The following is a 22406-nucleotide window of genomic DNA, read 5'->3' on the forward strand; positions in this document are numbered from 1 at the left end:
CCTGGAAGCCTAGTCCAAACCCACCCACAAGGCAGTGACCAGCCTTCCTGTGACTGGGCCTAGACTTCCCTTCCCCTCCTCCATATCCACATGGCACCTTACCCCTCCCCTCAGAGCTTGGAGGCAAGTCCTGCTGACTTCATCCTTCTCCCCATCCTGCTCCCTCCCATTTCTTCACACTAGGTAGGTCTGTGTTCAGAGTTCTGAAGTTTGAAAGGATCAAGATCTTCCCTCTTTAGTGTCCAGAGTTCAGAGCTAGAAGGGATTGATCATCCAGCTCACTAAGTTTCAAACTTACGTTTTTCAGTGGAATCCTTACACAACAAAACAAAACAAAAAAACACAACCTAAGAAGCTACTGGACTTGAAATAAGGATAGGGGGTCATTATTCCTTCGCTAACCCCTTACCAGGAATCTCTGTAAAAACTAATTTGGAAATCACTGATTCATCCAACCACCCATGACACTTGAGTCTCCTAAATCACATTCCCACAAATGTGCAACACCTCTACTGATGGCATATCCACCACCACCGAAGGCTTCCCTTTCCACTTCTGGGTTAGGGCATTGCCTGTTAAGTTGCAAATGCTCCTGGAGCAGAGTGACACATTATTCTGCCAGGACTTTACATCTAATGAATGAATCAGCCAATCTAATCCCATTGCTCCCAGCTGTTCAACTAAGCCCAGAGTCCAAGATGAGGGAGATGCTTGAAGGGAATCTGGATCATTTTGAAGGAAGCAGCAGGTCTCGAGTGGGGAGGGGAGGAGGTGGGCAGCAATAGGTGACACTGGATAACTAAAGGTCACCAAGGGTGCTGGGCACCTGTGCACAGGGGAGTACAACAAGGACAAATTTGGACAGTGGCAAATACCACCCATCCCCCATCCTCCTAAACCACATCCTCACTTACACCAGGGAAGTGAGACACACTCCAACCGGCACAGTGTCACCAGAGCCAGGGAGCCAGCCTGGCACCAAGATGCACTGCTCAGGACTGTGACTAGGCTGTGAGGACAGCCAGAGCCCCTGGCACCATGCCCCCATGCCCTCTCCAAGATAGGCATGTGCCACACAGGCCCACAAGCAGAGCAGCCAATGGCTCTTGATTTTTATTTTTTTTCACATGGGCAGCGGAAGATGGAGTTGTCCCATCCTTGCTCCCCTTGCATTGAATGTGCCTTGGGTCTTAAAACCCCAGAGTGTCATTGCAGCCTCCTCCTCTTGCTCCTAGTGTAGGAGGGGCAAGGAGGAAAGCCCTGTGAGTATGTGTATTGGAGGGGAGGGGTCCCAGCTCCCTGAGCCAGGCTCAGCACCCCTCAGCAGCTCCCTGAGACCCTCTCTCTGTGAGACTTTTGACAGCAGGACAGAAACATATAGCAGAGAAAGACATAGGCAGACTAGGAGACAGGCTACACACACACACACACACACACACACACACACACAAGCTGGCCCCTTCCTTTGGCATGGTTCACCCTAGCCCTGGGGACAGGATCTAAGGGTGGTATATGGGACCTGAGCTTTGGGCTTGCCTGAGAGAGAGATGGGGCCACTTTAATTCTTGAGACCCCAAGCTCCGAGACCAAAAAAGTTCTCTCTCCTGCCTAGCCTGGATCCACACCTCTTCATGTCCCCACCCACCACTTAGAGATTGAGATTGTTCAAGTAACAAGGATAGAAGAGGGAAAAGAAAGGGAGGCTCCACTCTCATCCAGTCTTCCCAACTAGGGGCCTGTGAAAGGGGCTCCTGGGTCTAAGTCTTCTCAGCACAGATTCTCCCATTTCCCTCAACTTTGTGCAGATGAAAAAGGGGTGGAGTGGGCGAACCACTGCCATTGGTCCTAGGCATAACACATGGAGTCAGACTCTTCCACCTGGTAGGGGAAGGGGGTGTGTCAAGAAGCTGAGCACCATCACCTTCCAGGGGGGCTTTTGAAAGTCCTGATGGGGTAGAGGTGGGGAGACGTCTACTTCTGGCTCCAGTCAGGAGCTCTCACCATTGTCCTGGACCACGAGTTCCGCTAGGGAGATCCTTTTCCAGCCTCCCCACTCAAACTTGCAAATTCCTCAGGCAGAACCTGCTGCCCCAGGATGGTACTGCAGCCATCCTGATCCAGCTCCTGCAGGTTTCCAGGATCTGTGCCCCAGCCCCAGGAGGAGAGAGGGGTGACCAGACCCTGGCACCTCAGTTGGCCTTGCTCAGTCTGTAGTGTTCCACAGGCTCCCGGCTTTCGACAGCTGACAGGGCGACGAGCATTTGGGCCGCATAGTAGGTGGACATGATGAGCGCCCGAGAGTAGGGCACAGGAAAACAGAATTTGTTGAGGGCGATGGTCAGGTCTGAGATGATAAAGAGGAGTGCACCACTGCCAGCTGCCAACTCTGTCCAGCGCCAGTCTGCCCCGGCCAGCCGCAGCCCTGCCATAGCTCGCCAGCCCATGAAGGCGATAAGGGCCACATAGACCCCCACCAGGTAGGTGAAGGCACCTGAGAGGCATGGGTAGAGGAGGGCATAGCACAGACCAGACAGCACCGCCATCACCAGACCTGTCCGAAGAGCCAGTGGCCGCATGCCAAAGGCCGAGGCGTAGAACATGTGGGTCACAGCAAACATCAGCAGACCTGGGGGTAAGAGGGGTGAAGACAGCTGAGGGCAAGCTTGATGAAGAATGAGTAACAGCGTAGGGGTAGGGATGGAGGTGGGGATGGAGTGGAGTGTTTGGAATAACCCAGCAGCTTTGCTTTGGGATAACAGGGGTAGGAAAATCTGAAGTTAAAGACCCCCACCCCAGTCCCCTGAAGGACTCGAACTGATCACTAGTTCCCCTGCGAGGTCATCCCCTAACAGGGACCCTCACAGTCCCTGGCCTCAGAAACCCTCAGGCTCCCCATACTCTGGTTCAAGAACTCCCTCTTCCAAATCTTTGCCCACAGCCCCAGGACCCTCTATCCCCCAGCCTCAGGACTCCTCCCAGGCAACTACTATGGCCACTGACCATGCACGAAGTATCCTTGGTCCTGCCAGATGAGGAACGCATCACCTACAGCAGAGAAGACAAGCCCCACAAAGATGCGGGTGGCACTGGGGTGGGCCAGCAGGAATCCCAGGCCATGGGCCAGAAGGAAGAGCCAGAGGCAGAAGATGGGCAGGCATTTGATGAGGGTGCTGACCCACGACGGGCTAGATGAGGGCAGCCAGAGCACGAAATACACGCAGGTGGCCTTGAAGAATGGCACCAGTTTGGGTCCTTCACTCTTCACCTGGAGGACACAGGATAAGGGCAGCACTCAGAACCTGGGGGCTTAAAGCCAGCATCCTCAGCCTATGCATCCACCCAGAGACACTCCCACCCATACCTCCACCTCACTTCCACCCCCAACCTGAGAAGACTGACACAGAGAAACCCAGCCTGACCTGCCTCTACCAACCAGCAGGTTGTGGCCAAACCCATCACTGCCCTGAGGCTCAGTATACTAGGAGGGGGAAGGGCTCCACTGTCCTTGCTGTCTGCCTCCACTCTTGGCCCTGGGGCTGGGCCGGAATAGTCACTCACTGGGCAGCAAACAGACTTTGGAATAATGTCTCCTTCGGCAGCCTAGTGTGCTTCTCCCTTCTCCCTCCTCAGGGCCCCTTTGGCCCCCCTCTCTGCCAGCAACAGCCCCCAGCTGTCTGGAATGGAGTGAAGTCAGAAGAAAACCACAGAGACGCCCTGACTGGCCAACTCGTGATCCTCAACATGGGGCCAGGGTGCAGCCTTAGGGCCCTGGCAAAACCAGGTGTGTGCCAGGAATGTGGGAAGGCAGGCAATGCCAACCACCTAAGCCACCACAGCCTCTCTCTCCTCCTCAACCAATCTGTTCCTCAGCCTCCACTCCACCTGCCCCAGCCTGAAGGTGGCATCAAGGGCAAGGAGAGCTATGCTAGGGATGCAGGCTAGACAAATGGACCCATGAGTTGGGAGCAAGAAAATTGTCCTTCAAACACCAAAGATTTCAAGGATTGGGGGAAGGGAGGGTGTGTGTCAGTCAGTCTTATTTCCCAGAGAACAAGAACAACTCAAGCCACACCAGAAAGAGGCAGGAAGGGGGGGAGGGGTTCTCTTCCCAGCTTCTGATCTGGAGCCAGCAGACAGGCTGGGAGATGGGGAACTGAGAGGGGGAAGTTAGAGCAGCTGACTTGGTCTCAGCCGGATTAGCAGAGGGCAGCTAAAGAAAGGTTGTACCCAAGGCCACTGCAGGCAGAGTCCAAGCTGGGGGAGGGGGCTGCAGCAATGTTCTGAATCTGTGATCCTTGAAACTCCCTTCCTTGGGCTGCTAACAGATTCCTTGAGGGTGATATGGAGCAGCTGGGGTTCCCTGTACACCCACACTCTGCCCAAAGTGATTGTGTCTCTGGCTAGGTGAGCTGTCCAACACAGGACTTGGGAAACACTCAGACTCCCAGACCACCAGGTACTTAAGGACTAATCAGACTATGATGATGAGGATTGGGAAGAGGCAGATGGGTGGATCCAGGTTCCAAGCCTTTCCTTGTTCTGCCAGAGGTAAGAGCAGTGAGAAGAGATGACTTCCACTTCCCATGGAAATTAAGGCTGGTCAGGGTAGGGGCATGGTCAGAGGAGGAGGCTGGAGGGGATGCCCAGGCCCACAATGCCCAGCAACCACCTGCCAGCCCCTGGGAGCATTAACCTCCGCTCCATGGCCTCTCCCAGCCCCATATTTTCTAGGAGATACCAGCAGTAGCTGGGGAGACCCTTACAGTTATAGGGAAGCCAACAGTAGAATAAGGAGGATGGGGAGATGAAACAAAAGTCTCCAGTTGAGAAAGTCTGAAAAGCAGGGGATGTCAGAGAGAATGCCCCCTTTTCCCCCAACGCGTTATCAGCGCTCCTTAGACTCAGGGGCGTCCGCCAACTTGTTTACAAAATAGGGAAGGTTAGGAAACAAACTTGGGACGGCATTCCCAGGAGGTCCCTGTCATCTTCCCAGCACTCCCCGCCCCCACGCCTCCCCGTGGTCCGCCTACGCACAACCCGCGGGCAGGCAGCGGTCCCCTCCTCTCCCGGGCCCCGACCCCGCCGACCGGCGCCAAATACATGGAGATCAACAAAGTCACGCTTCCGAGTCACGTGGCTAGTGTTTTCCTCCCTCCCGCTGGCGGGCTGGGGGCGAGTGAGGAGGGGCGCCGCGAGTCTGAGGAGCGGGGGGCCGTGACAGCGCCCGCCTCCCGCCGGGGAACGCCGGCCGCCGCGGGACCCCCGCCCCGCCTCGGCCCCTAGCAGCTCGGCCTGCCGAAGTCCGGTGGCCAGGCCGGTGGGCTCCAGCCGCGCCGGGCACTGGCTCGCTCGCTCGCTCACTCACCACAGTGACCGGGGACACCATGGCGGCGGCGGCGGCGGCGGCGGCTGGCACCCCGCTCCGGGCTGCAGCGGCCAGGACGCGCCCACGGCCAGGTGAGCCGGCGACGACTCTCCAAAGTGCGGAGGGACAGACAATACCTCCTGAGCGCCCGGCGCCCGGGTTCTGTCAGCTAGCCCCGTGACGTCACCGCGGCCAGGGCCAATGAGCGGACGGGAGCCCGGAGGGCGGGGTCCGGCTGGCGGCGCCGGCCAGGCCCCCGGCTGCTGCTCGCAGAAACGAGGCATCTCCCAGGGGTCAGAAGGCGGAGACCCCAAGGCCCCGCCCCCTTGGGAGGCCGTGCCAAGGCGTCCACGGAACGTGAACGTGACCGTGACCCCAGTTCCTGGGTGAGGACTGAGCTTGGCTCAGAGACAAACACATTGCTGTCCTGGACGCACAGCCACATACATTGTCTCATAACCCAGGAGCAAAAGGCAAAGACAGATTCTCTTAAGCCTTTAAACATGCAGTCCACGCCGATACAATTGCAACCGGACCCACAAACTTCACTGTGTACAAACACACCTCCAAATCATCAGCAAATACAAAACATTCGACTTGAAAAGCGGCACGTATATAGGTATGCAGCAGCCATGGACCCATAATCGTAGCATATACATCACACATACAGAATCATATTTACCCTTAAGCACTCAACAAGTACACAGATCCAAAACCAATAACCACAAATTGGCATATAGTCTCCAAGTAAGAATAGAGACATATGTAGGGGCTCTACAGCAGCTCGTAGACCCATGACCCTAATATAGAAACAAATACAGATAATTGCCCGTAGGCACACACCTCTTACAACTCAGAGACAACTGCCACACATACAAGAGCACCCCAAGAATGACAGACAGGCAGACCTGAGTATACTTAAGGATGCAAAGAAGCGAGAGTTAAGTTTGCCAAAAATACATCCCAAGTTGATTTAATGTTGATTTTACGTAGACTAAACGAACACAAGCTCATTCAGAGCCACGTATGTTCAGAATCATTGGAATTACATGGATGGAGAGGTAGGTAGCCAGATGGACTGAAATCTAGTCCCAGTTTTGCCACTTCCATGCTGTTAGATTGGGTGAATCACTTCCCCTCTCTGGTCTTGATTTCCTTGCTTAGAAGATGAGCGGGTGAGTTCTAAGGTTCCATCCAATTCTGACATGTATAGGATAGGGAAGAGGAAGGGCTGCTGGTTTTAGGAAATTTAAGTCTAGCAATCCTGGAGATGGAGATTTCAGCTATATCTCAAAGGATGGGCAAGTGGTCTGTAATCTGCTGTAGAAGGGCAGTAGCTGTGTGTCAGGCTTTGGGAATTGATGGGAAACGGGTGACCAGCCCTAATTAGCAGCCATAAAGGAATTTCAAACATCCTTGCATGGTGACACAGGCCCTTGTGCTGGTCCTGAGCCTTGTGCTGTTTGGGCAGAGACCCACAGGCTGAAGTCTCCTGTAGGCCCCTCCCACAATGGGTCTCTTCCTTTGTCTTCTGGATCCTACCCAGTTTTCCCTAAAGTCCCAACACCCATTCAGAGGGGTGATAGTCCTCTTCTGGTGACGGAATTAGCAACCAGAGCTTCAGAGCCCAGTACAACAAGAGTGAGAGTCAAGGCTTGGGACAGGTGTCACCCAGATCTTCGCCCCATTCCCTCCAGTCCCCTCCAGCATACAGTTCTAAGAGTCAATGACCTCTGCCTACTCCGCTTTCTTTCCAGTTAGGGGCTTCGGGGAGAGCACCTTACCATAATGAAGGACTAGAACTGCTGCCCCAGGGCTTTGTCATACACACACACACACACACACACACACACACACACATTTCTACAAAGTGTGCTGCCTAGCAAGAACACTGGCTTGAGAGTTAGAAATGCCATTCTTAGCCCTAGTGCTTCCTTCTCCGTGACTCACTACTGTGGTTGTATAATTGAGCACATCATTCCATCTTTGGAGCTTCAGTTTTTTTCATGAATAAAATGGAGGAAATGGGTTAGTAGAAGGTGCAAATATTCCAGTTTTCCAGCCAAACCCTCTAACATCACCTGAGGGATAGTTCTCAAACAGAAATTGCCAAGTCAGGGCATTTTTCATTTCTCTAGACCTTAGTTTGCCTCTCTATAAAAATGAGAAGGTGGATTATATCTGTGGTTCCTAACAAGAGGTACCTATCAAAATCACTTGGGAAGCTTTTAAAAACTTAGATGCCCTTGCCCCACCCAAGACCTACTAATTAGTGGCACAAGTTTTAAGAAGCTTGCACACACAAATACCTAACGATACAAAACATGAGACTCAGAACTCCAATCTACAGGGTTCCACTCAGTGCTTGATTACCCAGTAGGCAAACTAATCATATTCACAGGTCGCCTACAAAGCGGAGGCATCTCCCCTCAATGCCGGTTTTTCTCCATTTGCCCTCCCACCACCTAGATTCATTCTTGGCTCTTTTCTACCCTGTTCTGGGAGCCTGAGCTCTATGGACTGTATCTGCAGGGATCACCAGGGCCCTGGCTTCTGGTTGAGTTCAGCCAGTGAAATTCAGAGGCAGGAGAGGAGAGCATAGATGAGTCCTGATGGACCAGACTGAGATTCTGGCTGTGGCCTTGCTTCTCCATGGCTACAGCCCCAAGCTCCCTCCCTACACCTTCAGGCCAAGGGTGGCAACAGTTTCCTGCTGTTGCTAGTCTTTTTTTTTTTTTTGAGACAGGGTCTCGTTCTGTCACCCAGACTGCCATGCAGTGGTGTGATCTATGCTCACTGCAACCTCTGCCTCCTGGGTTCAAGCGATTCTCCTGCCTCAGCTTCCCGAGTAGCTGGGATTACAGGCGTGTGCCACCATGCCCGGCTAATTTTGTATTTTTAGTAGAGATGGGGTTTCATCATGTTGGTCAGGCTGGTCTCGAACTCCTGACCTCAGGTGATCCACCCGCCTCAGCCTCCCAAAGTACTGGGATTACAGACATGAGCCACCATGCCCGGTGCTATTGCTAGTCTTTAGGTGCCTCCTCACCCATGGCTAGTTTCATCTCTGCAAATAGTCATTAACTTCTCTTCACTTAAATTATTGAGTGTGCCAGCACCCTGGCTGATATAGGTGCCCACAAAGCAGAGGCACCACCCTCTTCCCAAAGAGAAAGAGCTTATTCTGACTTCATTCACGTGGTTGAGATTTGTTGTTTCAAAAATAAATTTTTATTTACTATTTACTAGTGTTTACTATTTACTAGTGTTTTTATTTTGAATTGCGTATTGCAGGAGGCGAAAAGTGGGATATGGCTGCCTGAAAATAGGCATTTCTTCCTTTTGGTAGGAACTGGCATTTCTTCCTTTCCAACCTATTAGCATGGCCCTTTTCACACAGCTTTGTAATTTTCCCTGTGCTTGTGAGCCCGTTCACTCACTCATTCATCCAACAAGTGTTTACAGTGCACCTAATATGTGCTAGCCACTGTATTAGGTGCTGGGGTGTAAAATATTGAGTAAAATATATTCTCTATCCTTATGTAGCTCACAGTTCATTTCAGACAGGCAAGTAAACAATGACACAATGTGGCAGCTGACCTAATGAAGTATGAAGGTGTCACAGGTGGCATTAAAAAAGACATCAGAATTATAAATTGCACCTGGAGCAATTGCAGAAGCTAGAGTTAAATCTAGAAGAACGAGTTAGTCTTTATTGGGCAGACACCAATGGACATGCCATTCTAGGCAGAGGGAATTGCATGTGTACATAAAAGCACAAGAGACACACTGAATTCAGGGAAATACCTGTAGTACTGATTCGAGCTGGGGAGTGAGAAGGTGAAACTGAAGAAGCATGAGCCAATTCAGGTCTTGAAGGTTCCATTCAGCCAGGCGCAGTGGCTCATGCCTGTAATCCCAGCACTTTCGGAGGCCAAGGTGGGCGGATCACCTGAGGTCAGGAGTTCGAGACGAACCTGGCCAGCATGATGAAACCCCGTCTCTACTAAAAATTAAAAAAAAAAAAATTAGCTGGGCATGGTCGTGGGCACCTGTAATCCCAGCTACTTGGTTCAAGGAGAATCGCTTGAACCCAGGAGACAGAGGTTTCAGTGAGCCGAGATTGTGCCACTGCACTCCAGAGGGAAACTCTGTCTCAAAATAAATAAATAAATAAATATGAAACTTCTACTAAGAAGTTTAGACTTGATGTAGTAGATGACACTAAACCAATTGTCCTCTGTTCCTTAGCATCTCTAATTGTGCCCGTTGTCACCCACCAGAGACATGGGCAAGGCACAGACATGATGACGCATCATCATTCTGGGCTTGCCTCACTTCCCCCGTGGGGCTTCTTCTCACCCAGTGGTCTCCTTCATCTCTGACCCCTGTTGTTTTACCACAGGATATTTTTCCTCACTTAGTTTGTCCTGCTTGAAATCATAATCCAGTCCTAAACTGGTTATCTTATTCCCGACCTGATGCTGGATCTCAGCTAAGTTCTTTTCTGTTCCAGGCCTCCAGAGCACTTTTTTTTTTTTTTTTTTGAGACAGAATCTCGCTCTGTCGCCCAGGCTGGAATGCAGTGGTGCGATCTCAGCTCACTGCTGCCTCCCAGGTTCACGCCATTCTCCTATCTCAGCCTCCTGAGTAGCTGGGACTACAGGCGCCCACCACCACGTCTGGTTAATTTTTTGTATTTTTAGTAGAGATGGAGTTTCACCATGCTAGCCAGGATGGTCTCGTTCTCTTGACCTCATGATCCGCCCGCCTTGGCCTCCCAAAGTGCTGGAATTACAGGCGTGAGCCACTATGCCTGGCCTCCAGAGCACTTTTAACCAACTCTCAGGGTCACCACCCAAACCCGATTCTACCCCCACTGCACCTGTAGATATGGTGAAGAAATCAGAGATGTTAAGGAGGGTGTGACAAGGTCAGATGTTCTGATAACAGTGTGAGGGCGTCAGTTGTTGAGTTAGGAGTGAGCTGAATGTGTGTCAGCCAAGTGGAGAATGTTTGGGTGGAACTGGATACAAAACTAGGGCTTGGGTTCACAGGAAAGATTTGGAAGTTTCAACCACACTGAAAGTCTATGGATGTGATGAACCAGAGAGGAGCCTTGAGGGAGTAGAGAAGAGGACTAGAACAAGTACTTGGGGGACAAACATGTAAGAGAATGGTGGAAAAAGGAAAAGAAGGAAGAAGACAAACACACAGATAGATAGATATGCTGAGAATGTATCTGGCACACCCAGATATACCTAGCTCCAAGTATACTCACAGGGAAAGAGACAGACACACCCAGAGAAGTGTATGTTCACAGATGATCTGTGGGTTTTGTGGTTTTGTTCCCTCCCTCTGGAACAGGTGGCAGGTGCTGGTTCTGCTTCCCCATTGTGGTAGGCCAGAAGCTTTGAAGATAAATGACCGTGAACCATCACCATTACTGACTGTGTGCCCCATGGCCCATGGTCTGTGGGAGGCTCCACATACCCAACCCCAGCCCAGGCATTCCTCCAGGTCCCTCCTGCCCTTCCTGCTTACAGAAATCAGCAGCCTAGAATCCTAGGCTGATTCCTACTGCCACCCATCCTCTAACAACATCCATTCTAGAAGGCCTCTGTCATGCTGAAGCCCGCTTGGGTCAGGGAGGCGAACCCTGGAGTGGTCGATGTGGTCAATGACACAGAGTCTGCTCCTGGAGGCACTTCAGAAAAGGACAAAGATTTTAGCAGAACTTCTCTTCCAGACCCTTGGTGAGGGTTAAATATTGATGCTGTCCTGAGATAATATGTGGGGCAGTGTACCTAAGGACATTCCGGGCTATCCGGTTAGCCTCTGGGCTTGGGGCCAGGCAAACATGGGTTTAAGGCTCTTCGTCTACCGTGTGGCATTAGCAAATTGTTTAACCCTCTGAGTTTCAATTTCCTTTTCTATAAAATAGCAAACCTGGCAGGGGTGGTGTGAAAGGAAGTTTGCTGATGCATTTACCATTAAGGAAGGAGACCACTACTACTCCTGCTGCCCTCCTCCCCCCACCTTGTCTAGTTCACAAGACAGGAGGAAAGCGAGAAAGAAACAAAAGATAAATAGCCAGACAACCTTGGCACCACCACCCGGCCCTAGGAGTTAAACAAAGTAATAATAATAACATCAACCCCTGGCCTAAACTACTTATGTTATCTGTAAATTCCAGACACTGTATGAAAAAAGCATTGTAAAACTTTTTGTTCTGTTAGCTGATGCATGTAGCCCCCAGTCACGTTTCCCACGCTTGCTGGATTTATCACGACCCTTTCACGTGGACTCCTCACAGTTGTAAGCCTTTAAAAAGGCCAAGTATTTCTTTCTCGGGGAACTCGGCTCTTAAGACGCGAGTCTGCGGACACTCCCAGCCAAATAAAAAACCTCTTCCTTCTTTAATCTGGTGTCTGAGGAGTTTTGTCTGCAGCTCATCCTGCTACACCATAGCCAGCATAGCCCCTTACCCACAAGATACTTACTCTTCTTTCCTTTCCCTTCCTTTGCCTATTTGTTACTGGAAAGGGATCCTGATCAAGACCCAAAAAAGGGTTAATGGACCTCATGGAAGAAAGAATTCTGGGAAAGTCCATAGAATAAAGTGAAAGCAAGTTTATTAAGAAAGTAAAGGAATAGGCCGGGCGCGGTGGCTCAAGCCTGTAATCCCAGCACTTTGGGAGGCCGAGACGGGCGGATCACGAGGTCAGGAGATCGAGACCATCCTGGCTAACACGGTGAAACCCCGTCTCTACTAAAAATTACAAAAAACTAGCCGGGCGAGGTGGTGGGCGCCTGTAGTCCCAGCTACTCGGGAGGCTGAGGCGGGAGAATGGCGTAAACCCGGGAGGCGGAGCTTGCAGTGAGCTGAGATCCGGCCACTGCACTCCAGCCTGGGCGACAGAGCGAGACTCCGTCTCAAAAAAAAAAAAAAAAAAGAAAGTAAAGGAATAGACCAAGTATGGGATTACATGCCTGTAATCCCAGCACTTTGGGAGGCCAAGGCAGGCAGATCCCTTGAGGTCAGGAGTTGGAGACTAGCCTGGCCAACATGATGAAACCACGTCTCTACTAAAAATACAAAAAAATTTCGGCTTGGTGGTGCATGCCTATAGTCCCAGCTACTTGGGAGGTTGAGGCAGGAGAATCATTTGAACCTGGGAGGCAGAGATTGCAGTGTGCTAAGATCAGACCACTGCACTCCAGCCAGAGCAACAAAGTGAGACTTCATCTCAAAAAAAAAAAAAAAAGCCAGTGCAGTGGCTCAAGCCTGAAATCCCAGCACTTTGGGAGGCCGAGGAGGGCAGATCATGAGGTCAGGAGATCGAGACCATTCAGGCTAACATGGTGAAACCCCGTCTCTACTAAAAATACAAAAATTAGCTTGGCGTGATGGCACACACCTGTAGTCCCAGCTACTCAGGAGGCTGAGGCAGGAGAATTGCTTGAACTCGGGAGGCAGAGGTTGCAATGAGCAGAGATCCCGCCACTGCACTCCAGCCTGGGTGACAGAGCGAGACTCCGTCTCAAAAAAAAAAAAAAAGAAAAAGAAAGCAAGTAAAGAAATAAAAGAATGGCATAGCCATAGGCAGAGCAGTGACAGGGGCCGCTCAACTGAGTATACTCATAGTTATTTATTGATTACATGTTAAACAAGGGAGGAATTATTCATGAGTTTTCTGGGAGTGGCAGGCACTTCCCAGAACTAAGGGTTCCTCCCCCTTTTAGACCATATAGAGTAACTTCCTGACATTGCTATGGCATTTATTTGCAAACTGTCATGGCCCTGGTGGGAATGTCTTTTAGCATGCTAATGTATTATAATTAGCATATAATGAGCATTGAGGACAACCAGAGATCACTTTTGTCACCCTCTTGGTTTCAATTGGTTTTGGCTTTCTTCTTTACTGCATCATGTTTTATCAGCAGGGTCTTTGTGACCTGTATCTTGTGATACCAGTCCTGTCAACATCATATCCCATCTTGTGACTAAGAATGTCTGACGTCCTGGGAATGCAGCCCAGTAGTTCTCAGCCTTATTTTACCCAGTCCCTAATCAAGATGGAGCCACTCTGGTTTTGTTTTGTTTTTTTTTTTTTGGTTTTGGTTTTGGTTTTGGTTTTGGTTTTTTTGAGACAGAGTCTCGCTCTTGTCGCCCAGGCTGGATTGCAGTGGCACAATCTTGGCTCACTACAACCCCCGCCTCCTGGGGCTCAAGTGATTCTCCTGCCTCAGCCTCCTAGTAGCTGGGATTACAAGCACCTACCACAACGCTCAGCTAATTTTTGTATTTTTAGTAGAGATGGGGTTTCACCATGTTGGCCAGGCTGGTTTCAAACTCCTGACCTCAAGTGATCCACCTGCCTTGGCCTCCCAAAGTGCTGTGATTACAAGCGTGAGCCACTGTGCCCGGCCTCAGTCACTCTGGTTCTAATATCTGATATATTTTTCCCCTTCCCTTTACAAGGGGACCCTTAATTCTAAGGGTTGTAGAGGGACAAAGATCCATCTTTTGCAGCTTCTTCAGGTTGAATAAAGGTGATGATATTCTTGCCTTACTATTAGGATCTTCTGTCTCCAGGATAGAGAGGAGCTCAGTCAGAAAGCACTGGTATGCTGAGGGCTATTCATAACTCTGACAAAAGGTGAAATCTGGAAGATTAATAAGTATTCAATTTAAGAAAATGTTGACTAAGCTTATCCTGCATTCCTACACAAAGAGTACTACAGTAATATATTCCACAATAGTAAAGCAAAATAAGTAAAACTATCCCAAGTAAACTAAATAAGAAGGCTTTCCATGAACTGGGCAACTGGTGGAACCAAGCTGATATGGAGTTGCTAGCTAATTCTAATCAGATTTATATTCATGCCAGAATTAGATTCAGAGATTGACATTACCCATCCCTCTTGTCTCCTTTTTTTTTGAGATGGACTCTCAATCTATCACCTAGGCTGGAGTACAATGGAACAATCTTGCACTCTTGGCTCACTGCAACCTCTGCCTCCCAGGTTCAAGTGATTCTCCTGCCTCAGCCTCCTGAGTAGCTGGGACTACAGGTGTGGGCCACCACATCTGGCTAATTTTTGTATTTTTCGTAGAGATGGGGTTTCACTATGTTGGCCGGGCTGGTCTCAAACTCCTGACCTCGTGGTCCACCCGCCTCGGCCTCCCAAAGTGCTGGGATTACAGGCGTGAGCCACCGCGCCAGACCCCTCTTGTTTCTTCTGAGCTGCAGTTAGAGATCACTGGTTGGTTCACAGGAATAAGCAGGGTCAGTCTAAATTGCAGAAAACACTCAAAAACAACTGATGAGATGAGAATTTAATAACAGGTGTACTGGCCAGGTGTGGTGGCTCACGCCTGTAATCCCAGAACTTTGGGAGACTGAGGCAGGTGGATCACAAGGTCAAGAGATTGAGACCATCATGGCCAACATGGTGAAACTCCATCTCTACTAACAATACAAAAATTAGCTGGGTGTGGTGGCACACACCTGTAGTCCCAGCTACTCAGGAGACTGAGGCAGGCAAATTGCTTGAACTCGGGAGGCGGAGGTTGCAGTGAGCTGAGATTGTGCCATTGCACTCTAGCCTGGCAACAGAGCAAGACTCCATCTCAAAAATAAATAAATAAATAAATAAATAAATAAATAAAATAACAGGTGTACCATAGTTGTGGAAACATATTTTTTCTCTCTCCAGTCTCCCATTTTTATTAAAAACAAATCATAATGGGACAAATTTCCTTGATTATACTTGGCCTGATTATTTGCATAAAGCACAGCAAGAATAATTATTTGCCACATAGACTCTTTTTTTTTAATTGGCTTTGATGGAACTTTGTTCCATAAGGAATCTCAGTTTTTAAAGACTTGAGCCCAGCTATGGGTTTATAACACCAAATAGCTCCATGAGTTGGATAAATTTCATACCTCTTGAGGTCCCAAGATAACTTAGAGCTACTTGGCCAGTCAGAAAGTGACATTCCTTACTTGTCACAAGTCAGGAACCCTGTACAGGGACTGTGTATACAAGGTATGAGGCCAGTGTTCCCAAGGGACTTTTATTGGCTCTGTAAGTCAAGTTTGATTCCTGAAAGGAGTCTGCTTGTATCAGAAAGCATGCCATTCAAGTCAAAGCCTTGGTAAAATAACCAGTGTCTCCAATCGTGTCCTGTTATAAAAGAAAGCAGATTCCTATTGCACTTATACAAGTAACTATATTGCCATAAGTTAAGAATGCTCACAAATAGTTTTCAAATTCTGGAGCAATCAAGTAGAGAGAAAGAGGTATGCTCCAAATTTTCCTCACAAGAGTATATACTTTTGTTAAAAGCTATAAATAGCTCAAAAGAAAAGTTTTCTTGACTCTGAAAAAAGAGAAAGGATCAGAAGTGTTTTAAGCAAAAAGTCATAAAAAGATTATTTTGTTCTTATATTAGTTCAGTCTATGCAACTAACCCCTGCTTTGCACAATATTTATGTACATATTAGATTTTCAAGAGAGTCTTGGAAGTTTCTTCCTCTCTATTTTAATGGTCCATTTTCCACAGTTATCAGAGACCTGCATTCAAGAACATCTGTCATAGTCCTATAGCTGATTATATATCGCCTTTTAGGCTGGGCATGGTGGCTCACATCTGTAATGCCAGCACTTTGGGAGGCCAAGGCAGGCAGATCACTTGAGGTCAGGAGTTCAAGACCATCCTGGCCAACATGATGAAACCCCATCTCTACTAAAAATCCAAAAATTAGCCGGGTATGGTGGCATTTGCCTGTAGTCCCAGCTACTCAGGAGGCTGAGGCAGGAGAATCGCTTGAACCCAGGAGGCAGAGGTTGCAGTGAGCTGAGATCACACCACTGCACTCAAGCCTGGGTAACAGAGTGAGACCCTGTCTCAAAAAATAATAATAATAATAAATAAATAAACCACCTTTTAAAGAGAATCAAGACAATAATATCTGTGGACAACAAAAAGTCTTAGGGGAAAGTCAAAGACACAACTGACAAGGAAATTTGCTTACCTTTGTGGCACACAATAATTTAACATAACAATTGTAATTGTTGCTGATAGCATACACTAAGTCATATCAGAATTATAGGAGTTTATCATAATTTTGGAATGCATACCAATAACATTTATACAAAGACAGTCTAAAGAAAGCAAAACACCATTTCATATTTGACAGTGCTTCCTGTATGATTTTAATATGCCAAATAAGCCAAATATGACATTTTTGGACTTTAGGGGACTAATATCTAAAGGATTAATTAGGTCAGAAAATCATTTGATTTTGGAAACTTTGTCAAATACCTAAGGTTTGAAACACCTGATGCTATAAAATCAAGTCCTGGGTCTCCATTAAGTCATTTATTTAGCCAAAACAATAACTCAAAAAAGCAAAAAGCTTTACTCATTGATAGAGGGAAGACTTAGCTTTCCAGACAATCTGTCTCTTTTCTTTCCCTTATTTTTCCTGTAGTTTATTCAAAAAGCAAATAAAAATATTTCATTATCTTTTACTGTTACATGAAAATCTTGTTCAAGAGATAACCAAATTTCACCTTTGCATTAGCATACCATTAACATCAAACCCAATTTATTTTTCTTTCTTTCTGTTTTTTTTTTTTTTTTTTTTTTTTTTTTTTTTGAGACAGAGTCTCACCCTGTCACCCAGGCTGGAGTGCAATGGCATGATCTCAGCTCACTGCAACCTCCGACTCCCAGGTTCAACCAATTCTCCTGCCTCAGCCTCCCAAGTAGCTGGGATTACAGCAGGCACCACCACACCCAGCTAATTTCTTGTATCTTTGTAGAGAAAGGGTTTCATCATGTTTGCCAGGATGGTCTTGAACTCCTGACCTCATGATCCACCCGTCTCCACCTCCCAAAGTGCTGAGATTACAGGTGTGAACCACTGCGCCTGCCACCCCCCCCTTTTTTTTTAATTGAGACAGAGTCTCGCTCTGTCACTCAGGCTGGAGTGCAGTGGCACAATCTCAGCTCACTGAAAACTCTGTCTCCTGGGTTCAAGCAATTCTCATACCTCGGCCTCCCAAGCAGCTGGAATTATAGGTGTGTGCCACCACACTCAGCTAATTTTTGTATTTTAGTAGAGACGGGGGTTTCACCACATTGGCCAGGCTGGTCTCGAACTCCTGACCTCAGGAGATCCACCCACCTCAACCTCCCAAAGTGCTGGGATTATAGGCATGAGCCACCATGCCGGGCCCAAGCCCAATTCTCAATAAAACCTTATAGACAAATAATATCCAATCTTAATCAGTTTGACTATAAGGTAAGATTCTCATAAATCTTTTTAATAACTCTTAATTTTCTATTAAAGAGCAGATCAATGCTCTAAGAAACCCCTGTTGTGCTTTTTTTTTTTTTTCTTTTGAGACGGAGTTTAACTCTTGTTGCCCAGGCTGTAGTACGATGGAGCGATCTCAGCTCACTGCAACCTCTGCCTCCTGGGTTCAAGCAAGTCTCCTGTCTCAGCCTCCCAAGTAGCTGAGATTACAGGCACCTGCCACCACACCCAGCTAATTTTTGTATTTTTAGTGGAGACGGGGTTTCATCATATTGGTCAGGCTGGTCTCGAACCCCTGACCTCAGGTGATCCGCCTGCTTCAGCTTCCCAAAGTGCTGGGATTACAGGTGTGAAACACCACGTGCAGCCCTGCTGTGCTTTTAGTCCAATGTTCAATTTATGTAAAAATTGAATAATACCCCTTTAACTTTAGCCATATATTCACACATAGAATTTTTTATAAGGTTAATCTTTCACAAACCTTCCACAACTTGCTTAAACATTCAGCTTTAACTTATCTAACTTAAAACAACCTTTAACTCTCTAAACTAGGCAAAAAAAAATCCACATTCCCATGCCTTCTTATAATCTTTTACCAAAAGCACATTCTACTTTCCTTACACACCTTGCATGTAAAACTGTTTTTCCAGTAGTCTCAAGTACATGTTACACTGTGAACTCTTAGCAACTTTTATGTTTGATGAAAACCCTGGTAAGTGATTTTAATTATGTACCAGGTGTGGAGCCTAGAACACTAGACAGAGGTGCAGATAAGGTCTGACTCTTTCCGGCGTATGTTAGGGGACGAGGCTAACTCCACATATCCCCAGGCCTTATCTAGAATCTAATGGCTCCAAAGCAGGTGAGTTGAATAATTTTCAAATGGCAGAGAAGCAGTTTATGACCCTAAAGAATTTAGCAAATCTAATATGCGGTCCGCCTAATTTAGACCAAATGTCTGAATTATGAAGACATTTTTAGCCAATAATCTTTAAAATTGTCTTTATTTCCCAAAGATTACTAAAGTCACATAAACTAAGACATTACAGTTTTTACTTTTCTGAGAAAATATTTGATTTAAATGCTATTTTTAAGCCAAATCAGAGCTCTTTTATATAAACATCACACACACAACACACATAATACGTAGACAGACAGAAGATTCAGTAGTTGAGGGATTTTTTCATTTGTTAGTTTTTGTTTCTTAATTAGATTGCTGGCTTCAGGGTGAAGCCCGTGGAGGAACAGGGCCAGGAAAACATGCAGTTTCTAGGGCGTAATAAGCAAACACAGCTGAAAGGTAAAACCCAAAATCAAGAGTCCCATTTCTATAGTGGATCCTGGATCCCCAAAAGAAAGAAACACTACAAAATAAGACAGTGCAATGATTTTACAGTGCCTTTTATTTCGAGGCAACCCAGAGCCAATCAGCCCATTCTGTAATCAGCCCATCCCCTTTGAGAGTCTTATTTCTCAGTCCAGGAGTGGGGAGGTTTCCATATCTTCCTGGTAGCCAGGAGCACACTTCTCTCAGTCAAACGTGCAAATAACTAAGTATTTCCCCATCATTGCCATTAGCCATCCCTAAAAGTATATTTCCCGCCTAGTTATTACACACCAAAGCTCTCTCATAGTGCGAAGTAATTTCTGATACCCCCAAACATAAAAATCATCAGATAACCCAATGCAACACAGAACAAAGCCTTGGATTTTGAGAGGGATCTTTCCACTCTCAATTCCTGGGGTTTCACGAGGAAAACAGAGGTTTTCCCCAAAACATGCTTATAAGAAGGCATGGGAATGTGGTGCCTCTGTTTTTCCAAAGGAGTCCCAGGCTGTTAGAAAGTATCTTAGGTCCTCTCATGTGTGCATCAAGAATGGCAAGAAGATGAAATGGAGAAAAGCAGTTCAGTTGACTGAGAAGAAAAAAAATTTTTTCTTTGGGCAAATAAGATCCAAGAAGAGAAGAAAAACACAAAGGCCTTTTAAATATATGTACAGCTTGGATATCTGCTTTTAATTAAACTGACTTAACCAAATTTCTTATTAGCAGACTCTAGCCAGGACAAACAGCCAATATTTCTGGCTTTTGAATGTTACCAAAGGTAACCTCCCATAAGCCTTAACTAAGGTTACGACTTAACCACGGGTGTACAAGCTATTTTCAAAGAGGTGGTTAGTAGTTTTTACAAAATCTAGAATCTCCAAAGGTAACTCAGAGAAAGGAAGATTCAAGAAGGGAAGTCAGAAGTTGTTCATGAGAATCAATAAGTGGCAAAGGTCACATAGATATCAAACCAGAAAGGATTCATTCTCTCAACCAGGAATTGAACCCAGGCTGCCATTGTGAAAAGACAAAGCCTAAGTTACTAAATTACAGCATTGGACAGTTTCCATTGCTCTTCCCAGAAGGAGCCTAGAGCAGTCAGTCTTGAGCTTGCAAAGGCTTTTAAGTGCTCGAGATAGTTTTTAGAGCAAATGATAACATGAACTCCAAAATTCCTATCTTCTTGATGGCAGAGAACAAGAGAAAGTATTACCACCTGGTTACAAGGTCAAGCTCCCAAGGACATAAAACAAGATAACAAGGAAACCTTACCCCATTTTTTTGTTTGTTTCAAGGACTTGCAGCAAAGCTTATATCTGACTAGTCTGCTGGGCCAGCTAGAGTAGCAGGTTTATAGAGGTCTTAAGCCCACATCCTATTCTATGGCACACCTTTTCATGACAGGATGGCAAAGACAAATTCAAAACACAAAATACACCAGATTCACTACAGCTTAAGACTAGCCTCAGAAATCCATTTTCTTATTAATCAATTCCCTTGCAAGAGAGACAAACAGTGAATTTTATCATTTATTCAACAGGTTTGCACAAAGAGGTCAGAAGTCTGACTGGTAAGAAATTCTTACCCTTTTGCCAGGATGCCAGGTTTCTGGGTTCCCTTTTTCTCTAAATGACTCTGATGGCCCGGCTTGCTGCACCATAGCTATGGGGGCCAAGCTACCTTACAAAGGAGAATCATCTTTTACCATTTTATGGAATCACAGGCAAAAAGCCTCTTGATTTTGTAAGATGCTGCTCAAGGGGTTGCATGGGGTAACCGATTTACATTTTCTATTCCAGCCAGAGAAAAATATGTGTGACAGGCCTGGCACGGTGGCTCATGCCTGTAATCCCAGCACTTTGGGAGGCCAAGGCAGATGGATCATGGGGACTGAGGCAGGAGAACTGCCTGAACCCAGGAGGCAGAGGTTGCAGTGAGCCAAGATCGCACCATTGCACTCCAGCCTGGGTGACAAGAGGGAAACCCCGTCTCAATAAAAAAAAAAGAAAAAGAAAAATATGTGTGATAAAACCTAGACATTAGCCACTCCGCTTAGTGCCCAATATCAAACTGGCAAGGCTCAAACTTGCCCCAGGTTGGGCTGTGTCATGTTTGATCCACTCAAAGTGGGGTGGAATGACTTCCAACCAGGAGTTTCAACATGTGGTCTCTGGGCAAGATGGAAGAGTGGACAGTTGCCCTGGGTGACAGAAAAGGTGGGAAGAAAGTGAAAGGAGAGAGAGACAGAAAAGCATTGCCTGAGGTGGGGTGGGGAAGGCAAGAACATCAGGGAGAGCAGAGAAAGACTCACCCATTGCAGCGACACATCATGAAGGGATCTTTACCAGCAGTCCCTTCAGTTGTCAACTGTCTCACTTTAGGGAGAAAAAAAGCTCCCCATGTCCGGTGATCCTGTACATGCCGAATTCTGACACCTACAATAGTCAGCAAAGAGTACAAGGCAGATTAGTTCAATGAGAATAGCGGTTAACAGCCCATTGTGCCAAATCCATTTTTAACCAAGAGGGACTTTACTGAGGGGGGGCCTCTAACCCCTTAAATATTAGGAAAATCTCTAACCTTCCTAAGTTGGGCCTCGAACCCGATCCCATTTTTTACCCAGGTAAAATGAACCCCACCACTTACCCAAAGTCGGACAATTGGTGCTGCGCAGACAATTTTCCTTTGTGTCAAGGGTGTCTTCAGTATAGTCCCTTCGTGGTTTGCCAGGAAGATGTTACCAGAAAGGGGTCCTGATCCAGACCCCAAGAGAGGGTTCTTAGACCTCATGCAAGAAAGAATTGCAGGCAAGTCCAGAGAGTAAAGTGAAAGCAAGTTTATTAGGAAAGTTAAAGAATAAAAGAATGGCTACTCCATAGGCAGAGCAGCAGTGTGAGCTGCTCAGCTGAGTGTACTGATGGTTATTTATTGATTATATGCTAAACAAGGGGTGGATTATTCATAAGTTTTCTGGGAAAGGGGCAGGCAATTCCTTTTAGACCGCATAGGGTAATTTCCTGACATTACCATAGCATTTGTAAATTGTCATGGCTTAGCTACTAAGCTACAGCATTGGGCAGTTTCCATTGCTCTTCCCAGACGGAGCCTAGAGCAGTCAGTCTTGAGCTTGCAAAGGCTTTTAAGTGCTCCAGATAGTTTTTAGAGCAAATGATAACATGAACTCCAAAATTCCTATCTTCTTGATGGCAGAGAACAAGAGAAACTATTACCAGCTGGTTACAAGGTCTTTTAGCATGCTAATGTATTATAAATGGTCTATAATGAGCAGTGAAGACAACCAGAGGCCATTTTCATCACCATCTTTGGTCATAATGGGTTTTGGCTGGCTTCTTCTTTTCTTTTTTCCTTATTTTTATTT

The 22406-nt window shown here is 47.1% G+C and overlaps 1 protein-coding gene across 1 annotated transcript; it reads right to left on the reverse strand.

Moving 5' to 3' along the window:
• Positions 1-1078: 1078 nt before the first annotated feature.
• Positions 1079-5636, reverse strand: TMEM86A (transmembrane protein 86A). The gene is made up of 3 exons (XM_033205144.1): positions 5366-5636; positions 3001-3265; positions 1079-2626 (listed from the first exon to the last, which is right to left on the reverse strand). The coding sequence occupies exons 1-3, from the start codon at positions 5384-5386 to the stop codon at positions 2190-2192; spliced, it is 723 nt and encodes a 240-aa protein (XP_033061035.1). The 5' UTR covers positions 5387-5636; the 3' UTR covers positions 1079-2189.
• Positions 5637-22406: the final 16770 nt, after the last annotated feature.

The sequence above is a fragment of the Trachypithecus francoisi genome, unplaced genomic scaffold, assembly GCF_009764315.1.
Source record: "Trachypithecus francoisi isolate TF-2019V2 unplaced genomic scaffold, Tfra_2.0 Lachesis_group8, whole genome shotgun sequence".
Lineage (NCBI taxonomy): Eukaryota > Metazoa > Chordata > Mammalia > Primates > Cercopithecidae > Trachypithecus > Trachypithecus francoisi.